This window comes from Penicillium longicatenatum (genome assembly GCF_028827895.1).
Source record: "Penicillium longicatenatum strain IBT 33135 chromosome Unknown contig_6_segment0_segment0, whole genome shotgun sequence".
Lineage (NCBI taxonomy): Eukaryota > Fungi > Ascomycota > Eurotiomycetes > Eurotiales > Aspergillaceae > Penicillium > Penicillium longicatenatum.
This window is the reverse complement of record NW_026643123.1, coordinates 280,031-307,237: the sequence shown is the minus strand read 5'-3', so window position 1 is coordinate 307,237 and position 27,207 is coordinate 280,031. Positions and strand designations below refer to the sequence as shown.

Here is a 27,207-nt window from a genome sequence, read left to right as displayed (position 1 = left end):
GGTCGTACTCCGGGGGCAGAGTCACGTGCATTTACCGGCACATCTCGAATTAACCAGAAGAACAGTCTGTGATGCCGCAAACATGGCCCCCAACAGTGGGCAACGCATCGCGTTCTTCCCCAAGGCGGATGCTGCCATTCTGACGTCGAAGCGTGCGCCCCCGCCAACTCGCCCGGAGATCGTGGAACCCATCTTCGATCGGGAAAATGTCGATCAGCCGATCGGGTCATGGCCCTCAGACGTCGAAACGAACTTCTATCCCAAGACAGAGCCTTATGCGCCGGCAGAAATCCCCGAAAAGCCACCCGGGATCGCCGGTCGATACCTGCGTGCCTTCCTCTCCGAAAATGAACGACTGAGATTGTCCATGATGTGGTACTATACACGTGACATTCTCAAGGAGGATGAGTTTCTGTCCGGACTCCAGGAGAAAGCGCATCTTGCCCAAGAGTCCACGGGTTGGAAATTCTCCATCATCGGCATTCTCGATGTCAACGTTTATATCCGCTTGGCCACAGTGGGGCTTGAGTTAGGCATCCTTCCGCGTGGGGAAACTATTTGCGCCCATACGGTGACTCAACCTCCTGGTGTACGTTGTGGGTCCCTGTCCCTTGCTTATAAATCGCTGAACATTCCATATAGAGCGTATTTCTTCTACCCAACATGATGGAGGATTGGAGATTCCGAGAGTCGCCATACCTCGAGCTCGGCGGCCTTCTCGCATACGCTGGCGCACCACTTCGTTTGCAGAACGAGAACGGGGATTGTGTTGGTCTTGGCTCCCTCTGTGTGGCCTCAAGCAAAAGTGAAGAGCCTTTGACAGCATCGCAGCAACAGGCCTTGATTCGCCTAGCCGACTGGGTCGTATCCGACCTTATTCAATGTGCAAGAGCAAGACGCCAGCGAGAGCGACGTCAAATGTCCGAACTCCTTGTCATAGCACAGAAGGAAATCGAGGACACAGTCTCTGATGCGCCAGTTCTCAAGATATTGAAAACCGCGTACCCCAATGCACTAATAAGACTACAACCGTCCATATCAAGCCAAATCGAGGTTGAAGGGCGCGATCCGATACCAATATCGGACCTTGAAGATGGCTTATGGGAAGACCACGACTACTTCGACGATTTCATTGCAAATTACAACCACCTTGATCCCCCGTCTGATAGGGTAATACGCATAATTACCGCCCCATGCGAATCCATATCGGGATCATCTTTACTAGTCGTGGCATCTAAGGATGCCCGCATGGTGTTTGACGATGTGGATTCATGGTTTGTTCAAACTTGTGCGGGTATGCTCTCCCAGATGTGGCGCAAAAGTCTTTTGATAGAAGCAATAAAAGCGAAAGAGAGGTTCCTCCAGGGCATTTCTCATCAGCTCCGAACGCCAATTCACGGCATCCTTGGCTCTGTGGAACTGCTAGCCGAGGAGCTCCAGTCGCGGAACTCCAAAGAGTCCGCCATCTCGCTATCGGAATTGATGAAGGGAAACCCTCCGACTAATCCACGTGAACCTTCCACGTACCTCAACATAATTAAGACGGCGGGTCGGGATTTGACTTCGATCGTCAACAACCTAATTACCTTGAACAGATGGGCAGACATTGCCATGACAGAACGGGAGTATGACCTGCATACTGTTGATGAGCTCGAGGCCGAGATTGAAAACGAGATTTTAAAGCTGACTTTGGGGGACGCACGATACAAGACCTCTGTTTCTTTTACTCAACACTTGCCGCCAGGCTTTGAGAGCTTCCGGGGTGATCTCGGCGTACTTCGAGACAGCATCGCTCCGTTGATCATCAACTCGATCCAAAATACACCTGAAGGTATTGTATCAATAGCCATTTCAATACGTCCGGACTGCAGACAACTTATTGTCGACGTCAAGGACAATGGCCAAGGTATCCACCCCGATAATCAACAACGCATATTTGAACCATACGAAAAAGTCAATTCGCACATGGCGGGTGCTGGACTGGGCCTAACTCTAGCATGCAAATTTGCAACACTACTTCACGGATCTGTCAATCTGATTTCATCGGATGTTGGCCGCGGTTCCCACTTCCGAGCCACATTTTGTGAAGTTCAATTCATTTTCTCATCTCCACCCCAGTCACTGACTCCGAAATTGATTAATCTATCCTCGAAATACTTCAACTTGGTGACTGACTCTGATGGCGTATCGGTGTCATGTCGAAATTTTGCGGACTTTCTTACTCGCAATTCTTTCACTGCCTCAGACAGTATCGAAGACTGTATTGTCCTTCTTGATGCTGTGCCCGACCCAGAAATGCACCGCATGCATTTATCTCAAATCCCAGTTGGACAAGTTGCTATCTGCATTGTTCCTGACTCAGAACAAGAGCCGTCTTTTGAACATAGTGCAAATAATGTTGTCTATGCCCGCGGGCCTTTTTCGAGGTCAATAATGTGCTCAGCACTTGTAAGAGCACAGGCTATTTTCGTGAAGACGGTAGTCTCCCACTCGGGCTTACTGGAGCCCGATCAAACCTATCTCGCGGCCTCGTCTGAGCAATCCGCCATATCTGCCCCTTATAATCCCGGGTCAGACGAAACCATAGATGAAACTGCACCACCAGCATCCCAACCCGATGCAGCAGATCTTATGGGCTTGACAATAGCCACACCATTCTTCCTCGATCTCACAAGCTCCTCTAGGCCCACAGCTCTAATAGTCGATGACAATGCCATCAATCTTCGCATCGTAGAGATGTACTGCAACAAAAGAGGATTGCCATCATATTCCGCCATCAACGGCTGTGAAGCCGTTCAGATCTTCTCACAGTGTCAATCACTTTCTGTTGCTGGCAAGGGTGCTCCAATTGGGTTGGTCTTCATGGACTTACAAATGCCTGTGTGTGATGGTATCGAAGCGACCAAGCAAATACGACTTTTGGAGCAACGAAACCAATGGGAAAGGAGCACTTTGTTCATCCTGACTGGCCAGGATAGTCCATCGGACAGAGCTGCAGCAGATGATGCCGGCGCGGACGAATACCTTGTGAAGCCTGTCGTCATCAAGCAACTGGACCGTTTTGTGAAACAATATTTTCCAGCTTTTGAAGCCTGTTAGAAACCGCACACGATATTGTAACAGAAATGACCATGTTTATTTAGATATCCCTTTGTCGCCGTAATGGTTATCTTTGCCTCGAATGAATGCTGAGCTGTATGCAGCATATGTGATTGAATATCAACCATGTTCCATTACCATACCGTAGAATTCTTTGAAACCGAGAAACCCACGACAACGGCCTACCCCAAACTCGTCGCGCTTTATACCTTTTCCACTCCCAACGGCTTTTCAAAAAGGTTTAACCCTTCATCACCCCCGAAGAAATAAGTCTGCCATATAGGTCTGCCACACAATATAACACCAGTGGATCTCAAATCCAATGATCAGAAAGCAGAGGGTGGTGCATGGCAAATGGCAGCAACACGCACGTCTACGGCTCGGAGAAAGAAATGGCACGAAATAGCCAAAATCATCGGCTAAGCCCACCATGTCACCGGTTTCGTCTCCATCTTCTTTGATAAGGGCATCTAGGCTACGTTGATTATAGGGGACTCTATATGGCCCTGAAAATGCATTTCGAAGACATGTGATTTATCTCATACCGAATTGCTCCACCCTGAGTTTTCAGATTGTGGAGAAACAATGCTATGAACTTATACTTTGTTCTATTTTAACAAGGTCATCGGCAAGCTGAAACGCCATGGTAATACCTGCACTTTTACTAATATCCTTCAGTTGCTTGATGATCCATTGTCGATTTCGATGACTAGTCGCAGGAGACTTTCCGACCGTATAGAGGTTCCAAATCAGCATATAACCTCCCGACACGTTGGGCTGTTGGGGATTATCGAGATCGGGTAACAATACAAGCCCTAGCCCCTGTGGGACACTGGCCAATATCTCCTCTCCTCTTCTTGCGACGATCTGCATCGCATATTGCAGCTTTGATTTAAGATTAAGCTGGCCCTCATAGGGGTACGGCATATTCTCGTCAAAAACCTTCTTGATGAGCCAGCATATGATCTCGCAAATGATGATCTCAACCATTCGCGAGTTGTTCCAAAGCCTTATTGCCCAAAATGACCTGTATAGGTTGTATTGACCATTATATGAGATAAACTCCGCGCTCCCACAAGTCTCCTGGATGGTTGTATACGATTCCTGTCTAGCAAGGACATCGAGAACATATTCGAAGTCATCCTGAACTGCGACCGATTCTTTCAAGAAATCAGACCAAGATTTTGACGAAGGGAAGCCCTTATGTTTCGCTGTGACATTTGCGAAAAGAGTCGCACACCGGCTAGCAAGCACTCCAAGTAGCCAGAATGCATCAGAAGGGTCAGCATATTTGGTTGCCTCTTCCTGCAGTTCACGCATGTCGTCTGGAAACGGCTGAATACTTTGTATACAGGCAGTCGTCATATCTGCGCGCACCTGGTTGAACATCAAGATGGCAGGCCGACGGGCAAATTGAAATTTACCTCGGGCAATCACCAGCGCTGCAGCCCCTTTGACATGTCGAACCCACGACTCAAAGTTTGAGACGTGCTCGAAAATCCCAAGCGAAATCACCGACATTAAGGTGCTGTCCTTGAGTGACTCAACAGGGGATGCCAACGCATTATTGACATGATTAATCGCCTCGGAGTATTTGGCGCGCGCGTGACGTACCAGCTCGGGTTGACGAGCGGCCAACGCCACAAGGCCCACAGCCGCCATGCTGGTGAAGAGGGTCGGGTGCTCGGCATCGGCGGAATAGTCAGTTGGAATGTAGTTAAGATATCCACGTGAGGGGGAGCGGCCACCCGCAACAAAGTCTTGGAGGAAATAATTCACGCCTATCTCGTCAAGATTGGGATCCGGACCACGGGCCGGTGCGGCCACGGGGATAACCTTGGTTGAGGCCCCACTCTTTTCTAGTGTCTTCTTAGACCGTTTGATTGTGTGGCTTGTCTGATCGCGAAAGACTAAATCCCAGTCATCACGGTATCCAGGGCAAGATTGGCGGGTGCGAATGCATTGACCGCAATGGGGAACCTGCTTGTCGCACTGTGCGGCCGTGTTAATGACAAACATCGCCAGAATAGGAAAGGGAGACCCACGCGTCGTTTTACGGCGCGGCAGTTGCCGCAGCTTTTGGATGTCCTTGCACGAGGTGCATTGAGAGTTGGCATTTTGAAGCATGCGTTGACAAAGTGACCAGAGATCCTCAATGAGACAATGAAGCGGAACAGGGGCTACTATTTGAAGACTATCGCCTTTCCACAGGGCTGAAGCGAGCTGAAGACAGCTGAATTAGCCTTGCAAACAAGCTACGGTACACAGCCCCTTTGAGTGCTTATTCGACAGGAGGAAGGGTTCAAGCTCTTGGCGGGCTCGGGGCCAGCGTGGGGTGAAAGTGAAGAAAGTCAAAGGAAGCTCAAGTGGCCCCCTCTCGCCCCCACCAGCGACGCTGCGAGGTTGCGCAATGGCGAGGCGCTAACCTAGGCAGATCTGCACCTCTTTTACCGAGAGGGGAATCCCAGAAGCAGCTGTTTGGCCATAGCCACTTAAGGCTGACAAGTGAGTGTGGTGATTGGCTGCTAATCCTCCACCCTCCCCGTCCACGCTAGCCCTCTTTTGGTATCTTCGATGCTGGACCAGTCAACGCGGATTTGAAGATGCCAACAACACCGCCAAACTTGGTCGCGGGAAGAATAAGGCTCAGGGCTGGCTGGCCTTGCATGGGGCCGCTATTATAAAAATAATGTCAGTATATCTATGAAGAAACACATAAAAGGGCCCCAATCGTCCGTCCAGAGGAGTGCCCAACCCGATCTTCCTATACTTCTCCAACCCCCTACAACAACATCTGCTTGCCCTAGAACACCATTTTAAGCAAACCATGGGGTCCGTTACATATCAAGATGGAATAGCTATTCTCCAGCTCATCATTTTCCCTTTCATCCTTGTCGCTTCCCTTTTCATCTGGAAACGAACAGGCTGGAGAGTCGGTTCCAAGATCTGGCGATATCCGTTCACCCTTTCGCTCATTCGTCTTGCTGGCAGTATTGCTACCCTCATTTCGATCAATAATGATTCAAAGGATGTCCAAATTGCCATATTCGTGTGCGAGCTGATTGGCATTGCGCCTCTATTGCTGGCTTATGTCGGAATACTGAGACTAATGTGAGTTGATGGCGATAAAGCTCTTCAACCTGATGGATGTGGTCTAATGAACATCTACTTAGTGATATGGAGAAAAAGATCCCTCCACGTCCTCTCGCATTGGTGACTCTTATGGCCTTTATCGGCCTGATCCTCGGTATTGTTGGAGTCAGCACCGCCGATAACAATGGTGGTTACACTCCGGGCAACCTCACCAAAGCAGCCATGGGCCTCTTTCTCGCCGTATACGCCATCACCATGATCCTCACGGTCTGGCTGTTTTATTCATTCTCTTTGGCAATGCTGAGCTATCAGAAGAAGCTGTTCCTTAGCATTGCGTTGTCCGCTCCCTTTCTATTGGTTCGGCTGATCTACTCAGCCCTCGGTGATTACACCTCTTATCGCCATTTTTCAATAGAATCTCTGGTCTTAAATGACCACACCAGCGTCACTGTCTATCTGTGCATGTCTGTTCTGGAAGAGATCATCTGCATGGTCATTGCTATGGTCTTCGGCGTGTCGGCCATTCTGGCGTCGGACTTTGTCAAGCCCACTCCGGAACGGGAAATGGACCCGAAGGAGCGGCCTAATGGTGTATGAGCAGGTAGCCAAAGGTCGTGGTACAGATGTTTTGAAGCGTGATTCGGAAAGCATGTTCTTTGTTTTGGTCGATGTTTTCAGCTCTCATTTTGCTAGAGGATTTGGTTTTACGGCAAAAGATTGCGTTGGTGAATATAGGAATGGACATTAATTCATACAACTGAAGTTTTCTGTATATACTGATTCTCATTCCCTCTACGAGGTACTCTGAGTGTTTGGCTTGCATCCGCTTCAATAGCTTCGATCTCGTTCAAGAGGTTCGTATGATTACGGAACTCAATTCCATTGCCGAAATCATAAAATAAATCACAAATAGCCGGGGTTTGTACAAAACGGCAGTTGAAGGCGAGTTCGTCTCTTGGAGATGTTTCTAAATTTATCCTTTGGGATGTGTTCACCGCATTTTCAATACCGGAATACATGGTTTGCTTCCATCCGGATTCGTCAGAGGCTGGGACCCTGTTATGTAATTTTGTTGACTTTTCCTCATTATTTTCGCCCAAGGCTGCCAGTTTCCAATCTTGCGAGGCCGAAATCATCTCTAGAACGAATGGTATTATTGTATTATTGACCTTTGTGATAGCTTAGTTCGGATAAAGGACTTCCCTACCCGGTCGGCTATCACCGGCAAAGACACTCGTCTGCACGCTCACTTTGTATAGCAGAAACCTGGGTTCTCCTGGAATAAAGCCGAAACTACCGGAAATGCACTGGATCGAGGTTTTGTATTCGAATGCCGTGCACAGATAACCATTACACATAAATAGCGATATACCTAACTGATGATCATCAGCGGATGAAAGCTGAGACTCAAGTTTTTGGTTTGGTATGCTCACTGTTGCCTTCGATCCAATAAACAAAAAGCCCCTCACTCTTCAGTCTCTGACTTTCTGTCCGATTGTCACTTGCTGAAACAAAGAAAAGTACAGTACATCGCCATTTGGTGCTAAACTTTTTCTAACGTCATCAATCAGCTCGAAATCTTGCAAGCATGGACCGTTTCTTCAAAGATAAGGCAATTGCCGTTACTGGCGGCACATCTGGCATAGGATATGCCATCTCTGTGCGACTTCTGGAGCTTGGGGCGACTGTGCATATATTGGACTTGAATCCACTCGACGAGAAGGTACACGCTCCTTACCCAACTACCAGTGGCCAATTCTATGTGTACACCGGGGTGGATGTTACGAGCCGACAGAACGTACGCGATACGTTCCAGAAGATTTTCAGTATCAGTCCAAACCTCTACGGTCTTGTGAACAATGCAGGTGTCAATCTGTGAGATAAGGAAGATAGCTTCCTCCAGAGCGACGAGACATTCTACAGAACCATAGAAGTCTGTGCATACGAAACCTGGCATTGCGCCACCGAGCTCTTCCGCTATTACATGGCTAAAAACAAGCCTTATCCACCGGAGACCGACATTGGCATCAACGAGCAGGTCGCGTCCGTGGTCAATATTGGATCGACGGCATCTATCATGCGCACCTCAGGATCTCCACACTACACTGGAGCTAAGCACGCTGTCATGGGATTCACACGCACATGGGCCATCGATTTGGCGCCGTACTGGATAGATGTAATGCTGTGTTGCCAGGTGTGGTGGCATCGGCTGGGTTGATGAATGCTCTGGCCCAGGGTCAATTGGGTGAAATCGTTGCTACCCTAAGAAATCAGTCGTCTTTGAAGAGATTTGCCGAGCCGCGGGAGATTGCAGACTCGGTGGTGTTTCTTTTGAGTGATCATTCTGCTTTTGTACCTGGACAGTACCTCTCGCCAAATGGTGGCTACCCTCATACGTGAGCTCGAGGATGAGGCAAAGTCGGGCGCATATCTAGCGACTCATGTGATTCCTGCATGGAGAGGAAGGGGAACTTCTCGCGTGATAATAGGTATCAGTCCATTTAATTATGACGTATGGATATAATCTAAAGACCTCCGTATACCTAAATTGTCTCGACAGTCAACTCACCAAGAATTACTATCATTTCACCATTGCAACCAGATATCTTGGGTCTTTTTGACCTATTTCCAACGACCGTTAATCAAAAGTATGAATGCGTATGGAGCAAGTTCTCAATGGGGTTTTGGCAGGTAATTTCTCAAGTACTAAAGAACCAGATCGCTATAGGCCTCCATCTTTATTAATCCTGCTACGCCGCTATCCAAAACGACATTTAATATTTCCGATCGTCTTAGGCCAAGCAATCGAATCAATTGCCCTCGAAGGCATTATTTTGGGTTTGCCGTGGAAGGGTTTCAAGCATACCGGCTCTTCGGGTCTTCGGCTCTTGAGTAGTCGTGCCGATGCGATGTATTACGTACTTTTAAAACCTCACCCAAAAGGCATGTCTATTTAACATTGAGTATTATCGTAACGCGATCTTACTCAATTTGCTTTCACCAGCACTTACCAATATTCCCATTTATGGGCTACATATTATCGATCTCAGAAAGAGTGGCAAGGTTTGTTCCGACCATAGACCATTACCGACAAATCGGTAACTTTTTGCCGGATTTCAGATCTGTTTTGATGTATTGCGCACAGATGGGCCAAATATTGACAGTTAGAACATTGAAACAATGAATATGGGACATTATGCCAAGAAGAGAGTTTGTTCTTTCATAGCTCCAACCGGGAGACTCCCTAGTATTTGACATATAAACAGTTCAGACGCGGTAGAAAAGCTTGAACTGCCTTTGTCAATCATGTGTGCTTGTCAGTCTCACGGTGCTTCTTCGCGGCCCGAATGATGACAAAAGCCGGAGAGAAAAAGGAGCCTGGTTGATTTATTTTGTCTTTCTCTCGAAAGACGAACAAGGTCGGCAGCAGACTACTTTATCGAAAAGTACATACCTCGTACCTAGTTTGGCACCTGTGAATACGAAGCTGACCACTTTTGACAAGTGAACAAAGTCCACGGCCAGACCGCTCACTTCAAACTCTCTGTGGTCCAAATGTTGACTAGCAAATCAGTCGCGCGCACTTCACACTGCTAGACGAGTGGTACTCCGCACTCGTGGATCGCTTGGTAGAAATCGGAGTTTCTGTTGGGCCTTCCCTGTTATCTAGATCTCAACATGAGACGCATTCCGGTAAAATTTCGGTCCATCTTTTTTGTGTCAATTTGTGTGCGAAGCTCACTCTACGCTGGATGGAAATGAGGTTCTACATATGTCATTGCCGCCTCATCGCACCTGGTATCTCCACCGTGATCTCCCCACCGACTTCAAGGATAACAGAATAAGTATCGGATGTAGCCAGTACTAAATTCTCGGCAGGGGCAATTTGTCGCGTATATAAGTGACGCAGATGTGGGGTTGTCCGTTGATTTTGCTTCCGAGGAGATTCCTCACATTGTGCTTCCTCGTGCAGATAAGCAACCAATCCCTCTCGGTTGCTTTGCGAATGTGTCCAAACCTCGTATTATGATTTCACACATGAGCCTGCTTGCCAATCTTCAGATATTGGATGTTCTCAGAGACCATGTAGATTCCCGCCTCGGTTCGACCGAGTATGCATGACTCATGTTCTAAAGGGTCCCTCTCACTGTTTTTTCCCCTTTTTATTATGTTCCGAGCATGTCCGACGACTACTTTAGTATTGAAGAATGCAAATCATGATCTCGAAGTCAAAAAGGGCAAGTGGATCGAAGTGAGAAAATCCCGGACTGGATCCCCCTTGCATGTTTGCCCTGGAATTCCGATGCACGGACCAGCCGCTCGTTTTGTTTTCTTGCCAATCAACTCTCTCGACCAAGAGGATTGTGATAGACCTTGCAGCCAGTGCCATCCTTCGTCTTCCAATTATGCCCAAGTGACTTCACGTTGGTTTTGAAGGCAGAACCTTAGAATAGGGGGAGGCCCATCTTAGGCCAAGCCTGACTCGTGTTGAGAGAGATCTGCAAAAAGTGGAGATGCTCAGAAAGCTAGAATGCAGACTATGAGATCAAACACCGAATCGACTATCCCTGATCGGATCGTCAGGCAAATCCCGCTGCGCGATCGCTTGTGGAGACATCGGTGACTTTATTGGTTTTGTCTGCTCCAATGACAGACGAAATGATTATGTGTACACGCCCCTAGGGGCTTTTCCAGAAATTGAGTTTGAGCTTCCATTACCCTCGTGGTTGTCCCAGCTCTCACCTGCAAGTGTATAGCATCGTTCCAGCAACCATGAAGTTGGTCGCGCTGATGTACCTTGTGGGATTAGGCGTCAGTCTTACCACTGGCGTAGAAGTGAACCGCCCAATTCTTGCCAATCAGCTTTCACACACCAAGCAATTTGAGCTGAATTTGACTTGGGAATCGTGGGCTGCCGATGGGGTCGTACGGAAACAATTTTTGGTCAATGGCCAGTTCCCTGGGCCACCACTCATCATGGACGAAGGAGACAACGTCGAGGTGACCGTGAATAATTTCAGCCCTTTCAATACCACAATTCACTATCACGGAATCGAGTGGGTCCTCCAGTAACTCGACCAACACCGGCCTATATAATAACATTTTGATAGGCAAGTCGGAACGCCTTGGTCGGATGGTGTGCCCGGAGTCTCCCAGAGGCACATTCCCCCTTGCAAACAATTTATCTCCAAATTCACTGTCCAGCAGCATGGTGCATATTGGTGAGTCGATAATGCTGAATGAGACCTCCAGATGTGTTAAAGAATTGCAGGTACCACTCACATACTTCTGGGCAAATCATGGATGGCCTGTATGGTCCAATTTATATCAGGTTTGTCTGCCTTGATACCAAGCGCAAATTTTGATGACTTATATTGGGAACATAAAGGCCTCGAAATATTCCTGTGAAATTGTTGAGTTTAATCACAAATGATACATTCCAACGGACTCAGATCTATAACGCCATTCAGTCACCGAACCTAGTGGTCCTTTCTGATTGGTTCCACATGACATCAGAAGAACTCCGGGATGTTGCAGTGTCTGCAGACATTGACACCTTGTAAGTCTAAAGGTTTGACGTGAGGATTTTGAAGCTTGATGAAACTGACATGGCGTTCAGGTGCGCAGATTCTATTCTGATCAACGGGAAAGGGCGGGTCAATTGCCGCGATCCTGGGGTTTTAACTAACATGGTCCCTGATTCGATGAAGCCTGTGCTTCAAGGCATGAACTTTACGGCTAAAGGGTATGCTGTTGACTAACACTCTGTCTGAGATATCCGTGCTAATTGGAAAACCAAGTTGTCTCCCACTTACAAACACCTATGCCCAAACAACGTTTGCACACAACTTCAGTGAAATTCCACCCACCCTATTTGACGAATGTCACGCTACCAAATCGACAGAAGAGGTCATCGAAGTTGACCCGCTCAATGGGTGGGCGAGCTTTGATTTCATTGGTGCGGCATCGATCTCAGCCCTGACAGGTGTGTAGTTTGCCAAATTCTTATGAGCTACTAAACTGATCATCAAAGTGTCTATCAACAATCACTCACTTTGGGTCTATGAGGTTGATGGCTCATTCATAAAGCCTGTTAAAGTTGATGTATGATACCTTTGACTCTTTGGACAGCAGCTTTCACGAACCATTTCTGACGAAAGTTCTCCCCCTAGGCGCTAACAATCAACAATGGTGGCCGCTATTCCTGTTTGATACAACTGAACAAGATTCCTGGAAATTACTCAATAACAGCGGCAAATTCGGGATTGAACCAAAAGATTGCGGGCTTCGCTACTCTGTCCTACAAGCATGGACGTTCGGTTACATCAATGCCTTCGATTAACTATGGTGGAGTCGCAACAAACACAGGGGTTGTGTCACTGGACGCAACCGTGGTTGAAATGTTGACTCCTAGCCAGCCTAGTCAGCAGCCGGATAAGACCTACATTCTTACGGTTGGTCGTGTTAAAAAGGCCTGGGAATGGTCTCTGAACGGATATCACACCTTCGGCCTTGCTATGGAAGCCGATAGGCCTTTTCTGTGGGACCCTCGATCCGCAGCTAAAAGCCCTTTGGCTATCGGGACGAAAAATGGTACCTGGGTTGATATAATTTTTTCCTTATCTGGCAATGTTTCTACACTCCAGCCTGGTCATCCACTCCACAAGCACTCCAATCGAGTTTATGTTCTAGTGAGCGCCAAAAGAAATCTTACCCAGCTCTGGCTCCAACGTTGCTGACTCACAACTTCAAGGGTTCCGGCAGCGGCAGCTTCAAGTGGACATCGGTCGCCGACGCCGTCAAGGCCATTCCAGAAAGCTTCAACCTAATCAATCCCCCTATGAGAGGTTCGAGGCTCTAACCGCATGGGCATCTCGGTAGCTAATCAAAATTAGATACTTTCACTACGCTTCCGGCTTGGAAAGGTGAAAGCTGGATGGCAATTCGCTATCATGGTATGTGCTTTCGACTTGGATAGAAATTTCTAGGCTAATTTTTGTTGTTACATTAGTACAAAACCCAGGGGTATGAAATTTTGATCTCTCAACACCTATACCGATCTACATAACTAACCGATCAGGCATTCTTGCTTCACTGTCATATCGACCCACATCTGACGGGAGGAATGGCGTATGTGTCCGATACGTATACGGTTATGACATCAAGTGTGCTAACCTGTTACTTTAGGCTCGCGATTTTGGACGGTTTGGATTCATGGCCTAGGATTCCAGTCCAATATGGCCCACAAGGGCAGTGGCAAAGTATTGACCCCTGAAAACTTGTATAAATTTGCATAACGGGCATTGCTTGGTTGAATTGTTCTAACTTTCATTTCGAGTATTGTTGGGGACGAGGTAGTTATCCACCCAACCTCACTCATCTCATGTATGTAGCTAGATCCCTTGTTTTTACTCATGTCTTCGAGCAACTTCCCTGCACTATATAATCCATTGCCATTGTTTATCTAGTACATACGACCATAGGGTGTGGAGAACAGGGCTTCCCGTCCGCTCAGCCGTACTTAAGCCACACGCCGGTTAGTTAGTAGTATGGTGGGTGACCACATGCGAATCCTAACTGTTGTATGTTTTTGCTTTTGTTTCTTCTGTGAAACTCAGCTCACAAAGGTTGCTATCAATTTGCATTGCAGTTGACTACATGTCCCAAGTTACAATCCCAGTGCCACATACATAAACTGGACATTTGGAAAAAGAAGCTTATAAAAGATAAACATTGTGCAAGATCTTACTTATATTTCTACACTGGCACCTGGGCATTTGGAGTGTAGCGGACATCTTCAAGATATGTACCCTGAAATACATATCTCTCAAGCACTTGAGGTTTAGTACCAGATATCTAGGGTCGACTGGTTGTTTCAAGTGCTGATACACCTAGGTGCCGGTTGACACATATGTACTGGCATGTACTATGTTCGGAAGAAAGTTGAAACATTTCAACACCTTGAAGTTGAAGCAAACATTTGAATTGAATAATTAACACATCCAACTATCAACGCTCGGCTCATCTGGAGTAATGACAATTCGAATACTGCGACCCTAAGATTCCAACCAAAGTCTTGTAAGATGCGACTCACATTATAAACCTTGGAACCCAGTCATGAAAATGGCATGTGGGTATCGTACCACATTTTGCAATTGCTCTATGGGTAAATAAACCAATTCTTTTGGGTCTTCTGGGCGATAAAGTGTTGACTGCCAATAAATCAAATTGGAGACATGATCGCTTATTTGGATGCCGATCCTTGGAAGTTCAAATCTTTGAAATTTTGGAGCTCGCTGGGAACTTCCGCTGCTGCAGGTCCCACAATCTTTATGAGCAAACGTGCGTACATATTGTTGAATTTGGCAACTTGTTCGTCTTTCATTCCAAGGCTCTTGAATTACCATTGCCAGCGTCTCAAAGTTAATTTCTCGGTGATTTTGACGAGGGCTTCTTCAATCAACTCGATATCATCTGGGGTCCCTAGAGGTCCCTTTCCGATAGGAATGGTCATTGGCCCCGTGGTGGTAATATTGGCGGGCAGACCGAGCTCCCCACTGCCATCATATTTATCGAAGCTGATTAGCCCATCGCCGCAAATGACAGACTTAAAATCCTGATCCTGCTTAGATGGTCTAAACGCCTTGTACACTGCCCAGCTGACGTGACTTTGGTTCTGTGGCGCATGTAAACAAATTACTGCACTGATCTCTTCAATGGAGTGCCGGATATAATACTCTGCACGGCTTCTTAAATCTTCGACGGATTGCGAAATCCCAATCTCAAATACGATATGCGGAAACGGTGGCAGCCCCTTTCCACCTGCCATGCAATAAAGCGCCAAGTCTGGCTCGACGGTGCATCCGTTTTCAAGTTGAAAATCGCCTCCGTTAAGAAGCATCCAGTCGTCATCTTCCATCCCGACCTTCGTCATTTGCTCTGTCAAGTATCTGAATATCATTCCCTGGGCGGCAAAGATAGCACGAATGGGCATCTTGATGATGAGCTGTTGTTTATCTGGCGCATACTCAAATATTCGAATCTTTTGTCGCTCTATCATAAGTTCATGGCGACGGAGGAAGTCAAACTCGACTTGTGAGAAGGCTAATAAATCAAATCCGTCTTGCTCGGCACGTCGCTTTTGTTCCCCTAAGACGTTCAAAAAGTTTTCTACCCCATGGTAGGTGAAATGGATTGCCATCGTATAGGCTTAGAAGTCCTCACGGGTTTGTTGCGTAAAGAGACAAATGGTAAATGGCGAATTCCAATTTTGTCATCCGTAAACACCACGGTGATGTAACCTTGCGGTCATTAACTAGGTAGGAGGTTGACCACTATCAGTGCCACGGTATCGACCTAGGCGGTTAAACCACATGGATGGAATCTAAGTTTGCAGGAACCCACATGTTCAGGCCAAAAACACTTGGATTCGTCTGCACATGTGGCAAATGAATTCTGGGATTTCCTGCCAAAGAAGAGAGTTGGGTATTCAACCAATCAATGGGTATAAGGTACGACGAAAACGAGTGTAGAAATATTCAATCAGTTTTACTGTATACTAAAGCAACAGAACACCGTCGATATAAAGACAGAATGATTATTAACACGTCCCCTTGGATCTATTATCTTTCAAATGTTGTGTCTAACATTTGAATCACCCGCTAAAGAAATTCAACATTGAGTTTTGCACGTGGGCATACAAAAGACTTCAGATGTTACAAATGGAAAGAACGTGTAATATATATTGATGTTGCATTGAGCTATGGAAGAACCTTGCAAATGGCCACCACATCTAAGGAAGGCTAGGAAAGGACTGTGAGGACAGAAAAGCGTACCTAGATAGAGAGGAAAGAAACTTGGAGAGAGGGCTGCCAAGAAAAGGGGACAGGACCAAAGGCGGTTAGCCATATGACCTTTCCTCTTCCAAAGGCAACAGGCGCGCAAATTACCCAATCTCGATACGGGGAGATAGGAGGGCGGCAAAGGAGTGGGCAGGGGTATACATGTGGTTGAAGCAGCAGTTGAGTACTGGGGAGCTTTATATTTGAAACCTTCAGATCTTGGAAGGATGGAAGAATCAATCGATGATACTACCATCCTGCAGACTTCTCCCGGCGGCCTGTGGGATGTGTTGACTTAAAAGTTCAGAAATTACTACATAGGGTTTCGTCGTGCAATTCTGGAGAAGACAGCCATATGCGGACGCGAGACTTGTTGCTAAGACTTTCAATGCTGGGTATTCAAATGTTACTGCAATATTTGAGCATTGACTCTTGGAATACCGTTTTATGTTGACTTTTCTCCGACTATAAAAGGCTCAAATATTTCTTTCTACCCACTTCTGCCTTTTCTCATTTCTCTTCACATACATACTGACGTCCAATAGCCACGCTGCTAACAAGAGGAGACGACCGACGATTTGCACCGCCCTACAGTCTAAACCTGTGACCGCCGAACATTGACCTCGACAATCCATCGCTATACGCACGAGCAAACCTTTACACCGCAGACAGGACAAATATCCCCATCCTCACTAAGAGCGCAGCACCGCCTAGGTCACAAGGCGAAAATCACCATGCCGAAACCAGCACACGAAGTCGTGCGAGGCTTTTTTGATAAAGCAATCAACTCACTCCTGTCGAGCATGAACCTGGGAGATCAGCTAGAGCAGGATGGCTCAACCGGAATCGATGTTGGAGGCGCAAGCAGGGAGCCGGATGGCCAATGGGTATTAAACCCAGTCCCCGCTGGGTCCCCATCGAAACCAACAATGATCCTTGAAGTCGGGCTATCAGAGAGCATGGCCGAGTTGCGCAGAGATGCGCAGATGTGGACCGATCCAAACCGGGGAGGAATCAACATTGCCATGATGCTCAAGGTCGATCGAAGAAGACCCAAGATTACGATTGAGATGTGGACATGGGATCCAGTAAGTGTTCAAGCCCAATGCAGAAGAACAGTTGTTATTTGCGAGAGTCAGTCTGGGGACAAGGTTACCATCACAGGAGTCCCTTTCAAGATCCCTTTTGATCTCCTTTTTCGTCGAAATCCCACAGGCCGCTTGGGAAAGGATATATCCCTTGACCGAAAGATGTTCGAAAAGTTAGCTAGGAGGGTTTGGGACTGCCAGGACTTCTGACATACAAACCCAGAGTGTTTTGATGGATTATTGGGTTCAAATGTTTCCTTAGCGGTGTTCTGCTAACTATCAAACCAGACCAAGGTTTTCGTGTTGTTCTTGTTTGATTTCGCATGCTGTGGGGATTTCAATAGCCCATAAACATTGAATGAGCTTGCGATGTTAGGTAGGTAGAAATATCGATTAGTACTAAAATTGTCGACCAATCCAGATGTTTGTCCGCTATATACCGCACTATAGTAGGATATCCAGATTGTTATAATAATTTTGAGGCATCCTTGAAATGCTAGCACACATGAGGTTGAGGTTTTACATATCCCGATATATAAGCAAGGGCAGGGGGAGTATGGGGATGGTTACTGGTCTATACAGGGAAATTGAAAGGAATACTGAACACCCTTCTTGTACAGGCAAGTGCCGTAATCGCATAGCTGTGTAATGTTCTTTGTTTTAGTACTGCGTGTTAAAGAAAGAAGGGTTGAATGAAACAAATGACAGGGAAATTGGCCGGGGGTCGGCGTATCATGATTTTATCAAGAATATTTGAGTGAGTGTTTAATTTCTAAATTCCGTGGTTTACACCAGAGGACATCAAGAAGGAAAACACTAACAATCTGATTAGCCTGGACGAAATGGGTTTATAAAAGCCAGACAAAGATAACCATCATTTGACATCACCTTTGACATGTACCACACAAAGACTCGGACCGAACATCAAAGGAAGCCAAGCATAGATTAGAACATAAGCGAAAGGTTTTTTTTTCTTTTCATTTGACTTTTCTTCCCTAAATGTTGCTTTTTGACTTTTGTTTTTCTCAAACAGAAGGGGCATCGTTATATTTTAGTGTCTACCAAGGTTCTGCAGATCGTGGCTGAGGCAGCAGCAGGAGGCAGAGCACTGAGTGAAGCTCCAGAAGGTAATACTATCGGGCCGTTGGATGCTTTAAGGTGGTTTTCCCTCCCCAGGAGAACAGTTTGCTTTCACCAAATTTCTAAATCAATTTATGGAGCCCAGTGATACAGTTATCATTCCTCAAACTCCAACATTTGAATCCGTGGGTATAGAAGAACATGTGGAACAAAGAGCAGCTGCCATGCTTCAGGGGGATGAGCCTTGAACCTTGAAAGTCCTAGTACGTCATTCAAATTTCGATCTGGTTTGAGGGATGTGGTTCATTTCCCTTCAAATTCGAGTAACCGAAAGAATAGTAAGCAAACAAGCTTGGAGAGGGATGGGAAGAGGGGGAATGCAACAAAAAGAGGGGGAGAGAAGGGCGGTATTTACGTATTACACAAAATGTTACAATGTACATGTTGATGAGAGAGCCGCGCTAGTCGGATGAAGATTATTCAGGAGGGTGAAGATCCGCCCGGATTGCCCTGAAGGGGCCTGAATAGAGCGGCGAGCCGCCCACGGCCGAATCGTGGGCGCTAGGTAACCACAACCTTAGATGGGACTGTTGTATGTTTTTCTTCTCTTTTTGCTACTTTTGTGGCATATTTGGAAACTCCTCGTAGCCCTGGACACTACCCGAAGACCATGTGCGTGCCTGAAGCGCCGACTTGCCCTTCTACTTCTATGCTGACTTTTCGTCGCAGCAGCATTGTTCTATTCACATTCCTCCGCTCTAATCCCAGCTGAAAGCAAGAAGAGGTATGCAATCCTAATACAATGGGGACCTTAAGTATTTCCCCAAGTGCGGGTCCGGTAGGGTCAACCCAACAACCAACTTTCGGGAAGACATATATTACTCAGTATTAAGAGGGCTCGCTTCAAAAAAGTCTCACTTTAACCCATAACTATAGAGAATTTTTTTGAGAAGGTAGTTCGAAGATCCATCTAGCTTTGGTGACGATAGAGCGGTTTGAAAGTTGATGTGTAAATATGGAGGACCCGCCGAGGCATTCACTGGGCTTTTAAACCCCTTCAACATTATTTACATATTGTTAAGACAAGAGCCTCTTAGACTTAGATTTTATATAAAGCTTATTTAAAAAGGTAAATATAATAGTATTTAATAGTACCTGAAGAGGTATGTAGCAGAATTATGGTGAGTAATACTATAGGTACTATTAATGTGCTAGTACAAAGGGTGATGAGACAATTACTAGTAATTAGAAAGCTTAGGGTGAATTTTCTTTTTTTTTGATTCTTCTTTTTAGAATATCAAGGGACAGAACTGTGCGTTAGATGGGTATTAATAAGTACGCGTAATTATATCGAATTTCAGTAAGATATGGTTGTGCGGTGGACTATTTAGTGAATGTGTATAATTGATGGGTAGGCCCGAAGACTAATTTGGTGAAATCCTTTCGACTAAATAGTGTAGGTGCGCTCTCTTTTCTCCACGTTAGAGAAGAAGGACCCTAAATCAGTCTGAAAATAAAGCGAGATATTTTGCAGTTTACGTATACCCGTGTACCGCCACGTGTATACCGCCTAATGGACGGAAAAACTACGAGGCAACCAAGAGACGGAACTAAGGCCATGGCGCCCGCATATTCCAGATTGGCTGATTGGATGGCTGGACGCGAGGCAAAGCTGGCTAATGGACCAACAATACGCGTGGTGATCCAAATAATCATTTTTCACGCACTGAAGTGACTGGGCAGGTGCGAACCAGCCAAAAGACTCTGAAACTTGAAACACATCACTTGGTGAAGATCTGCTTCCCACATTGCCGCTCTGTTACTCAAAGTTCTGGCTAGGCAGTGCTCAGTGAACTGTTGCCTAATATATCAATAGCAAGCTAGCGTTCTTTGGTCTTTTCAGAAAGAAGCTGCGACGCCTGAGACTAGGGACTTGGAGAATCATCTATTGGAGTACAGGCGAAGTCGAAGTCAGAGGTTCGAATACCTTATCAAAAAAGACTGACCGCTTTGCAGTGATATTTCAGACTCGAGGATACATGATTCCCGAAATTTCTTCATCTGCTACGAAAGAAATAACCTCGCTATGGCAGATCTCCAGAGCCCTGCTCAAAAGGCTCTGCAGATAGAATCACCAGAGCTCCCTGGACAGCTGCACAATCTCGGACTGTCTCTATACAACAGATACTTATCGACTGGGGCAATGTCAGATCTCGAAGAAGCCATTCAAATGGCACAAAAAGCTGTCGATGCCACTCCGGTAGACCATCCTGACAGAGCTGGATGTTTAAATAATCTTGGAGCCTATCTTAGTGATAGATTCGAGTGGACCGAAGCAATTTCGGATCTTGATCTCGCTATTTGTATAGGACAGCAGGTGGTGGATGCTACTCCACTAGATCATCCAGAAATGCCTCCACGATTGAACAATCTTGCATCAGGCCTAGAGAGCAGATATAAAAGGACCGGTGCAATGCCGGATCTCACGAATGCTATCCATATAGCTCAACAAGTTCTGGATCAAACACCATCAGGTCATCCAAACCGAGCTACATACTTAACCAATCTTGGATTATATCTGCGCCAGAGACATTTGCGAACTGGATCAATGCCGGATCTTGAAGATGCTATTCGTATAGCCCAGGAAGCTGTGGATACCGCTCCACTGGACCATCCCGATATGGCTAGATGCTTGAATAATCTTGGACTACACCTGCATCATAAATACGCACAGACTGACGAAATGTCAGATCTCAATAATGCCATCAATATGGCTCGACAAGCTACGGATTCAACACCACTGAACGACCTAGACAGGCCTGGGTGGTTAGGTAACCTTGCAATGTATCTAAGGGAAAGATATCTTCGCACTGGAGCAACATTGGATATTGAAGAAGCTATCAGTTTAGTTCAGCAGGCTATCGATGCTACTCCGCTAGGTTATATTGACCAAGTAGGATTTTTAGACATTCTTGGATTATGTCTAAGTAACAGACACGCGCGCACCGGAGCAATTTCGGACCTCGAAGACTCTATTCGCATAGCACAGCAGGCTGTGGATGCCACTGCTGAAGGTGATCCAGGAAGGGCTGCACGGTTGAATATTCTTGGGACATGTCTAGAGGACAGATACAAGAGGACTGGGACGATAGCAAATCTCACGAATGCTATTCATATAGCCGAGCAGGCTTTGAATGAAACACCGCTAGACCATCCAGAGCGAGCTGGGTACTTGATTAATCTTGCACTATACCTTGGTGTTAGATTTGAGCAGACTGGAAAGGTGTCGGATCTTGAAAGTGCTATCCGTATAGCCCAGGAAGCTATGGATACTAGTTCGCTCCCACCAAACCATCCATACAAGGCTAGGATCCTAAATAACCTTGCGGGGCTTCTATTGGATAGATATGAGGGGACTGGAAATATGTCACATCTTGATGAGGCTATTCATATAGCCCAGAGAGCTGTGAAGGCCATCCCCCAAGATTCTCCAGATCACGACAAACCACTGATCAATCTTTCGATTTGCCTAAACAATAGGTATAAGAGGACTGGACAACTATCGAATCTCGAAGAAGCTATTTGTCTAGCCCAAAGAGTCATCGATAGCACCCCACTAGATCATCCGCAAAGGGCCGTACGGTTGATTCGTCTTGGGGAATATTTAGCGGATAGATATATTCGAACTGGAGCAATATTGGATATTGAAGACGCTAGTAGCATCACCCAGCAAGCTGTGGACGCTACTCCACCAGACCATTCAGAACATGCCTTACGGTTGAAAAGCCTCGCAATACACCAATGGGGTCGCTATTGGGCCACAAAAACAAAAGTGCATCTTGAAGCAGCTATTTTTACGTCTCGAAAAGCTATAGATGGCACCACGCTCGACCATCCAGATCGCCCTCATCGCTTGAATATTCTTGGATTGTGTCTTGATGAAAGGTATTCACTGACTGGAGCGATGTCGGATCTCGAAGACGCTATTCGCATGGCCGAGGAAGCCGTGGATAATACTCCGCAGGAGCATCCAGATCGACCTATATGGCTGAAAAATCTTGGGTCATTTCTCAAACATAGATATGAGCAGACTGGAGTAGCTTCAGACCTCGAGAAGTCCCAACAAAGCTTTCTCTTTGCTCTTTATCAGCGCACAGCCGTCATTAGCTGTCGCGTAGATGCTGGTCGCCATCTTTTATCGTCACCAGAAATCCTTCAAGACCTCAACCAGGCCTATTCTATCAGCAAGACGACAATCGAGATGATTCCCCTTTTAGCATTTCGCTCCCTCCAGAATTCTGATAAACGGCACCTTTTGTCAGCCGTTGTTGGGCTGTCCTGTGACGCGGCTGCCATTGCTTTGTCCAGCCAAAAAGGGTTAGTTGCTGCGATTGAGTTTCTTGAGACTGGCCGTGGCGTCATCGCAGCCTCTATTTTTGAGCGATTGGAGACACACGAATTGGAAAAGAAACACCCAGAGCTGGCTCACACTCTCAATGCTTTACGGGACAACCCCGACCCATCGTCCTCCGGGGTTTCCTCTGATATCGCTAAGTACTCTGACACAAATGTGCAGTTGGAAGATGATCAAAATCGTGAACATTCGCTCCAGGCAGCTACTATTTTGGAAAAAATTCGCTTAGAGCCAGGTTTTGAGCGGTTTCTCCTGTCCTCAACGGAAGCCGACATGTTGGAGGCCGCATCAACTGGACCAATAGTAATTATCAACGTCAGCTCTCATCGTTGTGATGCTTTGATCATTCAGAACTTTAGCATTCGACTCCTCGAGCTACCACTTCTTTCTAGAGCAGATCTAGATGTATGGGCGGAAAAGCTGCAGTCACTTGAAGTACTTGAATGGCTTTGGGATACTGTTGTTCACCCTATCCTTAGTGCACTAGGCCTCACCGAGCCCTCACAGAACGGTCGATGGTTCCGTATATGGTGGGTTCCAACCGGTATACTTAGTCGTTTTCCACTTCATGCAGCGGGGTATCACTTTCAGCGCAGCGGCAAAACAACGCTAGATCGAGTTATATCATCATATAGCTCGTCTATTAGAGCAATTGTTCATCGTCGTCAACAAAAACTGCAAAAGCATTCGGAGCTAAGAGATCTCCCAGCTGCCACCATCGTCACCATGCAGCACACTCCAAAACAAGGATCTTTAAAATTTGCAGCCGTCGAAACGAATACTGTGCGAGATATTTGTGAGTCGATGAGGATACCGTGCATTCAACCTCGCCCGTGTAAAGCCGATATCCTATCGGCTTTAGAGACTTGTTGGATCTTCCACTTTGCTGGCCATGGTCAGACGAATCCAGTGGAGCCTTTACACAGCCAGTTGCTTCTTGAGGACTGGGAGGAAGAGCCACTTACAGTAGAAAGCCTCTTAGAGACCAATCTCACCGCAAAATCGCCTTTCCTAGCTTACCTCTCGGCATGTGGAACTAGCCAGATCTCGGATGAGAGGTCTGTCGATGAAAGCATTCATCTGGCTAGTGCTTATCAGCTAGCTGGGTTTCGTCATGTAGTAGGCACGCTTTGGAGTGTTGACGATGAACTATCAGTGGATATGGCTCGTATAACTTACGAGTTTCTACGTGACAATGGGCTGAGTGATGAATCAGTGAGCCACGGACTTCATCATGCCACTCGAATGCTTCGAGACCAATGGATCGAAAGCGAGGGAGGGCTTTCGTCTGGAAGACCACGGGATTTGATACAACGAGATGTTGAGATGGATTATGTTGAGCCACCCCGAAAGCGGCCGCACTGGGTCCCTTATGTCCATTACGGCAGTTAACTGTCCATGGACGTACGATTGGAGCGCACAGAAAGTGCCAGATCTGATATATGAAGTTATGTTATGAGGAAAGAAGAAGTCTTAGCTAGGTTAGTGGAGAATGACAAATTGAAATTGATTAACTAATATCCACGTGAGTTTGTGTGAGCACTTATACCAGATTCAAGCATCCGATTGGTAACGTAGCCGCCCATTCCATAGGCTTAGAAGATTGAATATTGAGCTTGTTGGATGGTAAATATCGAGGGTGAAGGCAGTAAATCATTGATTCACTCCTGTGCCATTATGAACGCTCTGACTAGACGTGTGCTGCATTTTTGAGAATGAGCTATAGGTGGGGGCCGCCCCATTTATTACAAATGGCTGTCAGCGCGTACACCCCTCATTATTCCTTATCTATGTTGAAGCTAGAAAACCGAAAGTTCTCCTCGCTTAGATTCGCGGCAAGAGACGTACATTCCTTACGACGAAAGCTTGCGACCATGACATTAACGGATTTCCCAAAACAATATGCCTTGCTTGTCGGTATCGATATGTACTTGAATGACGGCTCAAGGAAAAACGAGAAGAATGGCCGTCTGTCCTTTTCGAGGCTTCGTGGCTGTGTCAATGATGTCCACGCAATCGAAGAATACCTTCAGCGGGAGTTCCGCTTAGATGACTCTCGTGTTCTCACAGCGTCGTCCCCATCTGTAATGACACATGATGCCGTCCCACTAGAACCTCCAAGTATGTGGCCAACATTCCATAACATAAAGCGGGAATTTGATAGTATCTATGAGCTGGCTAGGCCTGGTGATGGTTTCTTTTTTCATTTCTCCGGACATGGATCACGCCTGCAACCGACTAGCAAGTCTCCCCCGGGGCGTTCTGTTGACCCATCCTTAATTACCGTGGACTTTTGCAATGGGAAACCTGCGATAAGGGGATGGCAGTTGAATGAGTGGTTGAAGAAGTTTAATGAAAAGCATATCCGTACCGTCGTTATTCTTGATAGCTGCTATTCTGGTGGCGGTTGGCGAGATGGCATGAATGTTCGAACGACAGAAGACTGGACAAATGTTCCTAATACCACTGCCGACGAAGACGTTATCACAGAGACATTTAGTGAAACAAGTTATCGTGATGGCGAGCTACCATTGTTGTGGGGCATCAACCCAGAGGCATTTACCCTTATGGCAGCATGTGAAAGCCATCAAAAGGCGATGGAGACGATGGCTGGTGATAAACAGCATGGTGCATTCACTTATGAACTTTTGGCTTGCCTGGAAAACAGTCCACCAAGCAAGGTGCCTATCACTTATCGTGGTCTTCGGGACCAGATCTCCAAAGAGCTCCATCAACAGACCCCTCGGGTATACGGTCGAGACGGGCTTTTATTCTTTAGCAACACAGAACCCCTCTCAGCCACGCCAGTTGTTGCATGGATAAAGCATCGTTGTGTTACTCTTCCCATTGGAAAATTTCATGGCGTCAACATAGGGTCCGAGTTCAGTACCTACCGGATGCCATACATGGTATTGTCAATTGATGACGTTGATGACTTTCAATGCACTGCTTCTATTACAACACCTCAAGCAAGGGTCTTAGAGCAGTGTATGTGTGAGCTTATTCCATCACGTTGGAGTCTAGGAGGTCATAATCTCCGTGTATACGTCCATCGAACTCTAGGGTATGAATTCCGACGGACCCTACACGGGGCTATGCAAGAGAGAATCATTGGAAATATTGAAGTCTGTGATATGGACAACGACGACGACGAGCTAGATACCACTATTTTTAGGATCAAGAAAAGTGGTGATGGTGGCATTGCCATTTTTGGCCCATCATGTTTGATGGGGTATGATGGCCCATTACGAGGAGCCAGCCTTGTAAACGAAGGCTTTGACCAGCTTGCAAGAAAGGCCGCCGCTATATTGAGTCATTTAAGTCGATTCTCACAGATTCTCAACCTCCAAACGCTATGCTCCCCACTACGTGCACCTTTTGACCTCTGCATTAGACGAGAAGGCAAGGCAAGTTCGTCCTGGGACATCTCAAACAAAGTGAAATTCCAACTAGTCAACCACTCCCAAAGCCCACTTCGCTTTACCATTCTTGTCCTGGGGCCTGGCTTTCATGTCAAGCAGCTTTATCCAACCGAGAATTCCTCAGCATCTATCGAGCCACGGGGCACAATCTCGTTCTCATTCAAGATTGTAATACCGGATGCACTCCGAAGTCATAGTGACCACCGAGATATTATTCGCACTGTTGTAACTGAGGAGGAATCCCTATCTTGGAAGAATATTGAATTACCGCACATATGGAATACTGGACAGTTGGAGCACCTACGCCACCCCGTGGCCTTTGGAAGGGACGCGCTTTTCACAGAAGACCCCTGTGTTTGGATACGCGATGAGGTGATTTTGACGGAAAACTGGTTGAACTATTGAACTAGAGGATCTTGTGATTCTTATCCCAATGTAGTGAAGAGAATCAAGGCTACCAAACAGCATGTACTTTTGTCTATTCTATTTTTATTAATTTATGTTTTGTTTTCCATTTTCTAATTTTCATTCCCCCCCCGATTTATGGGTGTCGGTGATCCAACGTAACGTCTATCGGGTATATCTCCCAGCAAACTACTTGGAAATGTGTGTAGGTATAGCTGAATTCGAACACTACTCTTGATGGTGCATGGCAAGCAGCTGAAAAGTGACACAGCTAAGAAAGGCAGCGTGCTGCAAACATTAGGTAATAATCTCTATACACGAATCCTCCGACGAGCCATCGCTTTCTTCGCGCAAGACAATCTCTGTCTATCCACTCGCCAGTGGTCACAATCTTCTTCGCAAATCTTCATCCAACTGAGAAGATTCCTCGAATGGCAAACAAATCGGATACACTCAATACCTTGAAAGAGATATCCGGTCGACAGGGCTATGTCTTGTGTCGTGAGAGACCAGACTCCAGCGGAGTGGAACATGGCAATGATTGCCGATTGGTTCGTGGCTTGAAACGGCCCGATCCGTCGGGTGCTTTCTTGCCAAAGTTGACAATTTAACCACAGGTGTGGTGATAGAGGCTGCCTGAGGGTGCTCTTGGCCCTGTCGACTATGGGGCTTCTGGGATAAAAACGAAAAGAAACCGTGGAAAGTGGCGATTTGCTAAGGAGCCGTACCTTGCATTATCTACTAGTATGTTACCCGAACGCAAT

The 27,207-nt window shown here is 46.5% G+C and overlaps 8 protein-coding genes across 8 annotated transcripts, besides 12 other annotated features; 6 read left to right on the top strand and 2 right to left on the bottom strand.

Moving 5' to 3' along the window:
* Positions 1-82: 82 nt before the first annotated feature.
* Positions 83-3,099, top strand: N7484_008324 (hybrid sensor histidine kinase/response regulator; the record flags this gene model as incomplete). Its single annotated transcript, XM_057118711.1, has 2 exons — positions 83-589; positions 643-3,099. 2 exons carry the CDS (start codon positions 83-85, stop codon positions 3,097-3,099), a joined length of 2,964 nt encoding a protein of 987 aa, XP_056968266.1.
* A 588-nt stretch (positions 3,100-3,687) lies between these two features.
* On the bottom strand, positions 3,688-5,226 carry N7484_008323 (uncharacterized protein; the record flags this gene model as incomplete). The annotated part of the gene is made up of 1 exon (XM_057118710.1): positions 3,688-5,226. One exon carries the CDS (start codon positions 5,224-5,226, stop codon positions 3,688-3,690), a length of 1,539 nt encoding a protein of 512 aa, XP_056968265.1.
* Positions 5,227-5,926: 700 nt separating this feature from the next.
* Positions 5,927-6,789, top strand: N7484_008322 (uncharacterized protein; the record flags this gene model as incomplete). The annotated part of the gene is made up of 2 exons (XM_057118709.1): positions 5,927-6,210; positions 6,273-6,789. 2 exons carry the CDS (start codon positions 5,927-5,929, stop codon positions 6,787-6,789), a joined length of 801 nt encoding a protein of 266 aa, XP_056968264.1.
* A 991-nt stretch (positions 6,790-7,780) lies between these two features.
* Positions 7,781-8,410, top strand: N7484_008321 (uncharacterized protein; the record flags this gene model as incomplete). The annotated part of the gene is given in 2 exon segments (XM_057118708.1): positions 7,781-8,067; positions 8,086-8,410. 2 exon segments carry the CDS (start codon positions 7,781-7,783, stop codon positions 8,408-8,410), a joined length of 612 nt encoding a protein of 203 aa, XP_056968263.1.
* A 2,555-nt stretch (positions 8,411-10,965) lies between these two features.
* Positions 10,966-11,249: a sequence feature (Protein overlapping with rRNA (N7484_008320, KAJ5635007.1) was converted to a misc_feature.).
* A 54-nt stretch (positions 11,250-11,303) lies between these two features.
* Positions 11,304-11,329: a sequence feature (Protein overlapping with rRNA (N7484_008320, KAJ5635007.1) was converted to a misc_feature.).
* Positions 11,330-11,820: 491 nt separating this feature from the next.
* Positions 11,821-11,938: a sequence feature (Protein overlapping with rRNA (N7484_008320, KAJ5635007.1) was converted to a misc_feature.).
* Positions 11,939-11,993: 55 nt separating this feature from the next.
* Positions 11,994-12,111: a sequence feature (Protein overlapping with rRNA (N7484_008320, KAJ5635007.1) was converted to a misc_feature.).
* Positions 12,112-12,365: 254 nt separating this feature from the next.
* Positions 12,366-12,884: a sequence feature (Protein overlapping with rRNA (N7484_008320, KAJ5635007.1) was converted to a misc_feature.).
* Positions 12,885-12,946: 62 nt separating this feature from the next.
* Positions 12,947-13,040: a sequence feature (Protein overlapping with rRNA (N7484_008320, KAJ5635007.1) was converted to a misc_feature.).
* A 48-nt stretch (positions 13,041-13,088) lies between these two features.
* Positions 13,089-13,148: a sequence feature (Protein overlapping with rRNA (N7484_008320, KAJ5635007.1) was converted to a misc_feature.).
* A 56-nt stretch (positions 13,149-13,204) lies between these two features.
* Positions 13,205-13,218: a sequence feature (Protein overlapping with rRNA (N7484_008320, KAJ5635007.1) was converted to a misc_feature.).
* A 55-nt stretch (positions 13,219-13,273) lies between these two features.
* Positions 13,274-13,323: a sequence feature (Protein overlapping with rRNA (N7484_008320, KAJ5635007.1) was converted to a misc_feature.).
* A 57-nt stretch (positions 13,324-13,380) lies between these two features.
* Positions 13,381-13,454: a sequence feature (Protein overlapping with rRNA (N7484_008320, KAJ5635007.1) was converted to a misc_feature.).
* A 77-nt stretch (positions 13,455-13,531) lies between these two features.
* Positions 13,532-13,550: a sequence feature (Protein overlapping with rRNA (N7484_008320, KAJ5635007.1) was converted to a misc_feature.).
* A 111-nt stretch (positions 13,551-13,661) lies between these two features.
* Positions 13,662-13,734: a sequence feature (Protein overlapping with rRNA (N7484_008320, KAJ5635007.1) was converted to a misc_feature.).
* Positions 13,735-14,593: 859 nt separating this feature from the next.
* N7484_008319 (uncharacterized protein) lies at positions 14,594-15,394 on the bottom strand (the record flags this gene model as incomplete). The annotated part of the gene is made up of 1 exon (XM_057118706.1): positions 14,594-15,394. The coding sequence occupies one exon, from the start codon at positions 15,392-15,394 to the stop codon at positions 14,594-14,596; it is 801 nt and encodes a 266-aa protein (XP_056968261.1).
* A 1,374-nt stretch (positions 15,395-16,768) lies between these two features.
* N7484_008318 (uncharacterized protein) lies at positions 16,769-17,332 on the top strand (the record flags this gene model as incomplete). The annotated part of the gene is made up of 1 exon (XM_057118705.1): positions 16,769-17,332. One exon carries the CDS (start codon positions 16,769-16,771, stop codon positions 17,330-17,332), a length of 564 nt encoding a protein of 187 aa, XP_056968260.1.
* A 2,956-nt stretch (positions 17,333-20,288) lies between these two features.
* N7484_008317 (CHAT domain-containing protein) lies at positions 20,289-24,008 on the top strand (the record flags this gene model as incomplete). The annotated part of the gene is made up of 1 exon (XM_057118704.1): positions 20,289-24,008. One exon carries the CDS (start codon positions 20,289-20,291, stop codon positions 24,006-24,008), a length of 3,720 nt encoding a protein of 1,239 aa, XP_056968259.1.
* Positions 24,009-24,490: 482 nt separating this feature from the next.
* Positions 24,491-26,443, top strand: N7484_008316 (caspase family protein; the record flags this gene model as incomplete). Its single annotated transcript, XM_057118703.1, has 1 exon — positions 24,491-26,443. One exon carries the CDS (start codon positions 24,491-24,493, stop codon positions 26,441-26,443), a length of 1,953 nt encoding a protein of 650 aa, XP_056968258.1.
* Positions 26,444-27,207: the final 764 nt, after the last annotated feature.